Raw genomic sequence first — 10358 nt, forward strand, 5'->3', positions numbered from 1 at the left:
TCAGGGGTATGGGCTTTGGAGGCAAACATCTGAATTTTGAATCTCAACCCCCTATTAGTAGTTGTATGAGGCTGGGCACCTGACAGTTCTTTCTGGGCTACATACAGTCTCTCCTCTAAAATGAGAGGACAGTACCTACTTGGGATTGTGATAATGAAATATGGGCAAGTTGAGACAGTGCATTACTCAGGGCCCAGCATATAGAAAGTGTCTATGAAATGACAATCCTGGCTGTTATGATCAGCCGTATTAGACAGGAGCTGAGTTTTCTGTGGATACCTGGCTCCCCAAGTACGCAGCAGGGTGCTGAGCTCATAAATCAGAATGACTATTGCTGAACCATTAACAACTTGAGTCACGGTGGTGAGACAAGGAAGCTCATGAAACTTCTTATATTGGGTTGTTGGAAAATTAAGATGTATTTTTCTATGCAAAAAAAATGTGTCGATGACTTTCCCGATGACCCAATATTTACCTCCAGCACCAACTCCATCATTTATTTCATTTCTGCCTTAGTCCAATCAGTTTGCTAGAACAAAATGCTATAAATTGAGTGGTTCATAAACAACAGAAATCTATTTCTCACAGTTCTGGAGGCTGGAAGTCCAAGACTAGGGTGGCATTATGGCTGAGTCTGGTGAGGGTTCCCCAGTGAGATGTAGGCTGCTGATTTCTTCTTACTTTTTGTTTTGTCTTGTTTTTAGAAAATAAGCGTTTTTAATTTCTTACATGAGAGAGACAATACCCTCAAACAGGGTTCCCATGACACAATTCACCACCAGCCTCATTCAGCTATGACCATGGGCACATGCATGCCTGTAGTGTAGAAGCAGACCTTGAGACACGAATCTAGTATCTTCCCATGTGGCTTTGGCATTGCAGACCATTGTGTTACTACTGCACCTCTGCAGGTGGCCAACTGACTTCTCTTGAATCCTCACATGGTAGAAGGAGAACAAGAGAGCTCCCTGGGGCTCACATGTGAACTCCACCTTCAAGACCTCAATACCTCCAAATGCCCCACCTCTAAATGTTAACACTTGAGGATTAGAGTGTCAACATGTAAATGGGGGGGTGAGGGAGACAAAAACATTCAAGCCATAGCAACCCCTTATATACAACACCATCCATTTCCCTTCCACTCTGGACAATGCACCCCTGGAAACTCAGGTTCCAGAAAGTTAGGATAAACAGAGTTCCCTATAGCCAAGTACTGACATTCTTTGTGGCTCACGGAGGTTTGGATCTAAGTAAGATTGTAGGAATTTTAAGCAACAGCAAATATTTGCATTCTGTGTTTTAAGTACCCTGAGGGTACTAGGGATCACCAGTAAAAAGACAGATGTGGCCTGTGGGTTGATGGCACTGAAAGTAGATGAGTGCAAGACCTGGGAAGGAGGAAAGTGGGTTTAGAAGTTATTCTAAAACACACAGCTGTGTGGTAGAGAACTGGTTTGACATCTCCCTCTCCTTGGAGTGCCCTTCTCTGCCCAGCACCCATTTCCTTTCAAGATTCCAGGTGAAGGAAGAGCAGTTAGCATAATGGCTATGTCACTGGACTCCCACGTAGTCAACCATGGTTCACGTCCCAGACCCGGTGATTTAGAACTCACGCTGGGTGCGTGTGCGTGCGTGTCCAAGATCCTGAGAGGAGAATGGAGGAGAAGGGATTGCAGCGTGACCATCCCCCGTGGGGGGTGATTTCTTGCTTTCTGTCTCTATGTCTCTGTCTGTCTGGTGAGCGCACACGCCCTATAGTGAAAACCTCTCCAAAAAAAAAAAAAAAAAAAAAATTCCAGGAAAAATATTTACCAAAAAAAAAAAAAAAAAAAGATTCCAGGTGAAATATTGCTTCCCGGAGGATGCCTTCTCTGGCCTCTCTCCCTGGCACACTGGAAACTCCCCTCCTGCATGTTCACTGGCACTCTATTCTTTTTTTTATTTAATTTTTTATTATTATTCATTCATTCATTTTTATTTAACCAGAGAGAGAAAGCGAGAGAGCAAGCCAGCGGGTCTGGGACTCGAACTATGGTCGACCATGTGGGAGTGTTCAGCACCTTAACCACCATGCCACCTGCTGGTCCCCCTTCCTCCTGGGTAATCCTTGCTGGTTTTATTCAGATCATGCTTCCTTCCCTTCTTCCATCAAGCTCAGCACAATACCTAGTCCCTGAGGTATATTTAACAGATGTAGTTAAAATTTAAATGAAGGAAGACATGAACGTCTTTATTGGCCCTGAGTCAATCTTTTAGCTTGTCTAAACTTGTTCCCTCATCCGACAATGGTGTGAAGTTTGTAAGTTTGCGATAAATGTAAAAGGTGCCATGAAGGTTTTTTGTTGTTTTTGTTTGTTTGTTTAGTATTATTCAAAACTAAAGGTTCCTGGGGGCGGTGGGGGGGGGGTCCTCTTGGGAAGTGCCAATAGAATCTCAAGGCTAAGCCCTTAAGTGCCTGCTTGGGTTTCTCAGATTTCTCAGTCCCTCCTCTCACTATATGCCAAGCCTCTGTATCTCTTCAAAAGTCCTAGGTTCCTGGGGTAAAGCCCAGTTACCTGGGCTATCAGAACTGATAGCCTCCCTTTCTCTCTACTCCTTGGTACGGTTCTTAGCCAGGATACCACCCTTGCTGTTTGATTTCCAAGTGCTGCTGGGGGCAGTAGCTACAAGAGAGAGAGGACTGTGTGTGTGTGATAGAAAGAGAAAGAGAGGGAGCTGTGAACTGCAAGAGGGCATAGCCCAAAGCTCTCCTTGTCCCCAGGCCCAGACCGGAGTGTCTCCTGCCTCGCCTTCCTAAAGACTCGGGCAGCCCAGTTGGAATCACCTGCTGCTTCTCTGCTAGCCAATGGGCCTGAAGGTGAGGCCAGAGCCCCAACTGGGTGGCATGCTCTTCTCTAAAATGTGGTCATTTCAGGCCAGGGTTGGGCAACAAGGGCCCCTGGGCACCCACTTCATGCTCCCTCTGCTGTTTCCTTCTTCAGAGCCCACACTGACAACACCCTCAGCCTGCCCTCTAGCAGAGCAATCTTTAGAAGCAGGGAACTGACTCCCACTGCCTCTGAGTCCAGCCTCTCTGCCCTGTTGTCCCACAGTCTCTAGGAGGGCTAGTTAGACCCCAGGAAATCTGCAAGTGAAATGAACCACTGGCCATTTCCAGAAATGCACAAGCCCAGAGAACACCGTTTAGTCAGGTTAAATTAACACAAACACAACCTTTACCGGAAAGCTGCCAGAAACAGCCGCAGGCATCCTGGCAGAGGAGCCAGAAACAAATGGGAAAAGACTATATGGTGGAGAGCTGGCAGGACCTTGGAGATCAGCTGTGTAGCCTGCTCATTTTATAGTGGAAGAAAATGAGGGCCACTGGGAGTTAAGGAGGGGGCCACTGGGTCTAGACCTGCAACCAGTCGACATTCGATACTTATCAGACCCCAAGCTTCAGTAGACTGGGTCAAAGTCCAGCCCTAAGATTTTTAGGTCTAAGATTCTGAGCCAAAGTGCTTAGATTTTAAGTAACATTGAAAGTTAAAAGCAGCTATTTGTATTGTTCTGGTAGCAAGGTAAGGCCCAGGACTGTGTGTTTAATCCTTTGTGTTCTGGTTAACAAAGAAGGCCACTTTCTTCCTTAATTCTGACTCCTTGCCTGCCCAAGCTTCAGTTCTATTAGTATCGCATGCCTTTAAAAGACTCTCTCTCTTTCTCTCTCTCCGCCCTCCTCTCTGGGGCACCCATGGCTTCTGCTTTATCCAGTGGGAACACAGATCATCCTCATTTCTCCAGGGAGAAAAAGAAGAGGATTCTATAATTCAGTCTTTGGGGAGTCCCCAAGAAAAAGCTAATATGCTAAGAGTCTCATTTCATAAAGACTTGATAAATAAACCCACATATAAGCGGACTTCAAAAGTTCAAGTGTGAGGTCAGTAGGTGGCATGGAGGTTAAGGCAGCTGAACCTCACATGGCCAAGTCCAGGGTTCAAGCCCTGTATCCCATGGCTTGAAAATCACGCCCTGCTTATGTGTGTGTGTATGCCTCAAAATCCCAAGAGGTGAAAAGAGGATAGGAGATTATGGCGTGGCTATCCCCTCTGGGGGGTGATTTTTCGCTTTCTCTCTCTCTCTGGTGAACACATGCACCCTATAGCAAAAAACTAAAGGGGAAAAAAAAGTACAAGTTTGGTTTAGTGCAAAAATTTCAAAATACATGCAAAATATTTTCATAATTTGCATTTTCCATGAATTTTTTGAAGTCCCTTTACAGCCAAGAATTGTGACTGACAAGCCAAATAGAATCCCTTCAAGGACAACCCTGTGTGCCTGCCACCAGCAACCCCAGACCAGTGGACAAGTTCCATGGTGTGTTTAAAATAAATGTATGTACTTGTGTGCATGTACACACACACACACACACACACACACACACACACACCAAACTTTTTTTTAGAGAGAGAGAGATTTTTGCTACAGGGCATATTTACTCACCAGAGAAAGACAGAAAGCAAGAAATCACACTACAGGGGGCATGGCCACACCACAATCCCTTCTCCTCCATTCTCCTCTTGGGATTTTGGGAGGAGATCCCAAAACTCACATGTGCCCAGCATGTTTTAAGCCACCAGGTCTGGGACTCGAACCATGGTGGACTATGTGTGAGTCCAGCAACAAAACCATTATACCATCTGCTGGTCCCAAAATTTACTGCCAAAGCACAAATCTTCTGAGCTTCCCTCCATAGCCAAAGCTAAATTCCTTTTTCTCAGGAAGGCTGTCCTGGTTGGTAGAGAAGGAAGAGGCTATTGAGGCACTGAAACCAAAACCTATAAAGAAGAAGAAGCTTCTTCTCCAATATAAACTGATAACAGTAATTCTAACTGATCAAAATGAAAGAGATAGATGTTTGCACTGTCGTCTCAGCACAGGCTCAGAGGCTCTGCCCTGAATACTCAGGAACCCTGGGCCCGGCGCACACAACAAAGCCCCTTCTCACTTCTTCTTTCCCTTCCAGGTTCTGTCACTTTCTGGAGGCTGTTTGGTGGGGCTGGCCTCGTTGCAAACTTCACTCCTGTAAGTTGAGCAGTCCATTACAAATAACCTCCCTGCTATGGGGTTGTGTTTTGTGCTTTCTTTTGTTTTGTTTTGTTTTGACACTGGTCAACTGTATGGTACAGCAACTCTGCCAGGCTCCAAGCCCTTATCTTCGCAGCATTTCTAACTCACTGGATGATTCGAATGGGCAGAATGACTAGTTCTTACCAATCAGTTGGATAAAACATTTTACTTGCCACCATTCGGCAGGAAAGCTTTGTCTGTAATGGGTCCTTACATGTCTCTTTAATGGCCTGTGTGTGTGTCTCAGTCCAAAGGGCAAGCCCAGATCAGCAGCATTGCAGTGACAACAGGAGATGCTCTCGCCTACCTGGCTGACCAGCAAGGCTTTGTGCATATCTACGACATCAAGGAGTATGGACTACAGGGACTGGAGCCACAGCCACCCAGGAGTACGCAACACACTTCCTTGTGTTAAACACTAGCATGAGCACAGCTTCAGTTTTAATGTAATATTCTGGTTGGTAAAATTCAATTAGACCAGTGAGGAGGGATTCTCTTAAAACCCTTTAAAATCAGATTTAGAAAAAATTGTTTTAATGAAAATATTCAGTCTTGGCAAGAATGCAGGAAAATGGGCCTTCATCCATTCTTAAATGGAGAGTAAATTGCTGTTTGCTATCTGAAGGGACAAGTTGATAATATGCATCTACAATTTTAAATGGCAATTCTACTTCTAGGGATTTGGCTGAAATAGGTAATAAATGTGCACAGGAATTTGGTTATAAGATTGTGTATAACATAATGTTTATTAGTGACAGAAAAGAAAAGACAATGCATATGTTCAGCATAAAGAGCATTGATTAAATCTGTGCTGGCATAATACCCTAGAATATTATTTAGTCATTAAATAACGATGCCGCATGTGAAAATGTATTCACAGAAAAACTTTCATAAAAATTGTTCAATGAAAACAAATCAAATCACAAAACACGATTACAGTACAATTCTATCTTTGTTAAAACAAAGAAGTATATGCAAAATTGAAAGTCTGAATAGATATATACCAAGGTTTTAACAAAGGTTCTCATATGCTGAAAATGTTAAAGTTCTTTCATATAATTATAAAAGAGCTCATGTTTAGAATAGAAATTAAATAGGACAAAAGAAAGAAAGATGAAAAATAGTAGTTCTTTCTGTAACCTCCCCTACTCTCCTCCCATTTCTGCCTTCTGGTGACACTGTTAATAAAACTTTCAAAGAGTGTGTGTGTGTGTGTGTGTGTGTGTGTGTGTGTGTGTGCACGTGTATCCAAGAACACACATATATACACAACAAGACATTATTTCTCAAACTTTTTTTTTCTGTATATCTCTTAGGCAACTTCACAAATAAACATTCTAACCTGTACCTCATTTTAAAATAGCTATATAATATTCCATTCAATATATTTCTTGAAAACCAATTTAGAGGTAGCCACATAGTTTTTAATTCACCTTTTCCTGCTCCATCATGGAAGTTTGAATAAAAAGTAAAAAAAATCAGAATTTAGAATGATCTGCCTTGTGTTTGTTTTTATTCCAAGTATGGGAATATAGCTTTTACTGAGTTGTTTTAACAATCATTTTCGAGGGAACAGCAGTTGGCGTAATGGCTATGTCACTGGACTCCCATGTAGCCAACCGTGATTTGAGTCCTGGACCCAGTGGCTTAAACTCACACTGGGCACAGGTGCACACATGCCCAAGAACCTAAGAGGAGAATGGAGGAGAAGGGATTGAGGTGTGGCCATCCCCCCTGAGGGATGATTTCTCACTTTCTGTCTCTCCATCTCTATCTTTCTGGAGAGTGCACATGCCCTATAGCAAAAACCTCTGCCAAAAAAAAAAAGTAAAAAAAGAAATCATTTTCGATTACATGTATATTCCTGCATGCTTACCAAACCCTAAGCACTGAAAAAAAAAAAAAATAGTGTAAGCACCTTGCACGGGTTCAGTTTTCTCGGTCCTGGAGATGCTGGGGGGTCCTACTCGTAGTGCTCACACAATAACACTTTTCAGTGAATGTAGCAAGGCCTGTCATTTGCCACTCCAATACCCCTCCCTGGTGGACACACGTCCAGATCGGACCCATCCTTCAAGAACTAGCAGCTAGCATCACGAGTATTACCTCTCTTAGCACTCAGATATGTTCTTTTAATTTAGATGTGATGTTCTGGAGAGCCCACATCAGCATGGTGACATCGTGAGTACCACCCTTTTCACAGTTCAAGAATTTGTACAAGAGTTAAAATCATTTTCAGTTTCACTAAATCAATCTTCTCAGGAGTCCTTTGGGTTACACAAAAGAGGAAAGCAGTTTTTTTAATTCTGCTGTGAATGAGAATGTATCTATTACCCACACAGCTCTAACAGGAGATGGAAAATCTTTTTACTTGTAAACAGGTGGTTGTTTTTCTTGAATTCACCTGGCATTTTAATGTACATTTATGAGCTTAGTAAGTATAAAATATTTCACTGGGGTTGAATGAAGTCAGAGCTGAGGGTGAGCCCTGAGCTCTTACCCTTCCAGATGGTTCTTTTCAAAGCTCTTTATCTTCCTCCCAAGTCCAATTACTCACAAGGTAGTTTCTGGTATAACTTGCTTAATATCTTGGGACTGGATCTGAGGATTGTAGAGGAGTGTGATGTGATGGGAGGAGGAAAAAAAAAATGGTACCAAGAATAATTCAGGAGATTAACCTGGTTTCCATATTCCAACTTTAATTAAAGGAGTATTGATCTATTATCCTTTGCATGTGGTAACAGCCTTGAAGAATCTCTCCTCCCCTTTTCTGTTATTAGTTTAGAACTGATAGAAGAAGAAAAAGTTCTGCTGTCATCCTCCCTTGACTGCACTGTGCGCTTATGGAGCAGAGATGGAGAGTTCATAGGTATGGACCACCCATCCAACCTCCACTTCAGTCCCAGTTTAGGGCCATGGATACGAGCCTGCATTGAGTTATGAATCCCCTGAGTATTGATCTGCCTGGGCTACCATAACAAAATGCCATAGACTGATCGACTTCAACAACAAACATTTATTTCTCACAGTTCTGAAGGCTGATGTCTCAGATCAAGGTTCCAGCACGGTTGGGTTCTGATGAGGGCTCTCTTCTGGTTTATAGATGGCTACCTTCTGGCTGTGTGCTAACACGGTAAAGAGGGAGAGAGCTCTACAGTGTCTCTTCTTACATGGGAACTAAGCCTATCAGATTAGGGTCCCACCCTTATTACCTCATTTAATCTTAATTATTTTCTTAATGGCCATATCTTCAAATTTAGTCACATTTGGGGTTAGGGCTTGAACATAGGAATTGGAGGAGAAGGAAGACATAATTCAGTCCATTGAATAACATTAGCTTACTTTCATAAAAATTAGCAAAATCAATGAGATCTAAATTTAGAGAACTGAGAGTGAATGTGTATGTTTAGTAAAGGAATGTGTTATCATGAGGAACATATCTTGGTAGGGACTATTTAGGACGCAGGAGGGCTATGTGGTGAAGTTCTGGCATGTGTGACTTACAGTAACCAACATAGCCTGATCTGCCCAGGACTCTGTACCTGTGTCAGTGGGTCATCTTGTTCACTGACTGATATTTCCTCAACAGAGGTGCTATAACTAGAATTTTAAATTTGTCCTACAGTGTCTGAGTGCATTGAGTGGCTTATATACCCATGCGATACATTTTGTAGGAGGTATTGTAGGCTTCAGTCTCTAAGGTCAATTACCTAGGAATTGTTTCTTATAGAAACAGAGAAATAGAATTTCATTTGGTTCATATGGCCTAGCAAGGGTTAAGGAGACCTAACAATGTTAGCAACAGCTTTGCTCTGAATAGAAGACAACCTTCTATCATACACTTTTTATTAATTTATCTCTATTCTTTCAGGAACTTTTGGACAGAGCAACCCCTGGGATATTTTCACTCCTGCCTCCTGGAGCCATCCAAGAATCCCCTGTGAAATTCTGACTGATCCCCAGAGCATGCCTGCTCACTCAGTGCTGGAAGGAGATGTTCCCACTATGCATGAAGAGGGAGAGGCAGAGCAGGGCAATGTAAGGGGCAGAAAGCCCTGTGCTGATGTTAGTGTTAGCACATTCAGTTCACCTTGTTTACTTTACAGCTTCTGGGCAGATCAGCATGGACTACAAACCACAGCCTGCAGGAGTTAGAGAACCAAGTAAACATAGGGATAAAGTTGTGTTCCTTCCTTTCCAAGATCATGGTATTGACCAGGAATGGGATGACTTGTTGGTCCATCTGAGAGGAAGATTGGGGTTGATCTCTTGGTATTGTCCTTCTTTTGACCCCCCCAAAAACCAAACAAACAAACAAAAAACACTGTTGTTCCTGGCCTTGGAACACAAGGAGACAACCCCATGCTCAAACCAACTGTCATCTCTTAGAGAGACAACACTGAACATTCCGTCCACAGCACACACTCACCACTGTGGAATGCATCAACAAGCAAGAGGAAGAAATCATCAGTGTAATGCCTAAGTCTATGAAAGTTAAAATAGGCGCAAAAGATTTTGGAGGGCCCAGGTCGATGCAGTCTTGATTCAATGCAATCTTGATTTAGAGCTCCGTGAAATATATGGATTTCCAAGAAATGCTTGCCCTTTTATAAATTGAAAAGAAGGTCATTTCATGAGCTATTGCTCACTTGCTATGTTACAACTCAAAGCAAGACACCTGCTCTGCAGCAAAATCATATGTCTTGGGTTTTTCTTTGGCAGCCTCTTAGAATACTGATCACGTTATATAACCTAGTCACTGCCTCCTGCCCACACCTCCAGGCATGTTCAAAATAGGAAATAGAGGGACTAGGTGAGCATAGGTCAGAAAAGCTTCCCTCTTAACCGAAGTCTCCCACATCTCCACGGTTTTGTTCCCAAGGTTAAAAAGAGGTACTATGATGCCAGCAGGTGGCATAGTGGTTAAGGTGCTGGACTTCCACATAGCCAATTGCAATTCAAGTCCTATACCTGGTGACTTGAAACACACTGGGTGCGTGTGTGTACATATGTGCCTAAAATCCCAGGGGAAGAATGGAGGAAAAGGGATTGTGGTGTGGCCATCTTCTCTGGAGGTTAATTGGTCACTTTCCCACTCACTGTCTCTTTCTGTCTCTCTGGTTGAGTGCACGTACCCTATGACCAAAAAAAAAAAAAAAAAAAAAAAAATTTAAAAAAATTTTTGTATAGCTCCACATTCGAATCTTTGATCAAAATACTATGCATGAATTTCCATTCTTTTTTTGCCCCAA

At 42.8% G+C, this 10358-nt stretch overlaps 1 protein-coding gene across 1 annotated transcript in view; it reads left to right on the forward strand.

The window, feature by feature from the left end:
- The window catches only part of LOC102468237 (WD repeat-containing protein 49), an 81846-nt gene that overhangs the window by 65404 nt on the left and 6084 nt on the right, over positions 1–10358 (forward strand). Inside the window, exons 14-19 of the mRNA XM_014591544.1 lie at positions 2762–2857; positions 5003–5061; positions 5354–5495; positions 7248–7287; positions 7887–7975; positions 8978–9171. Coding sequence (XP_014447030.1) covers positions 2762–2857; positions 5003–5061; positions 5354–5495; positions 7248–7287; positions 7887–7975; positions 8978–9171 — 620 coding nt within the window. The remainder of the gene's footprint in view (positions 1–2761; positions 2858–5002; positions 5062–5353; positions 5496–7247; positions 7288–7886; positions 7976–8977; positions 9172–10358) is intronic.

This window comes from Tupaia chinensis, unplaced genomic scaffold (assembly GCF_000334495.1).
Source record: "Tupaia chinensis unplaced genomic scaffold, TupChi_1.0 Scaffold000597_1, whole genome shotgun sequence".
Taxonomy (NCBI): Eukaryota; Metazoa; Chordata; class Mammalia; order Scandentia; family Tupaiidae; genus Tupaia; species Tupaia belangeri.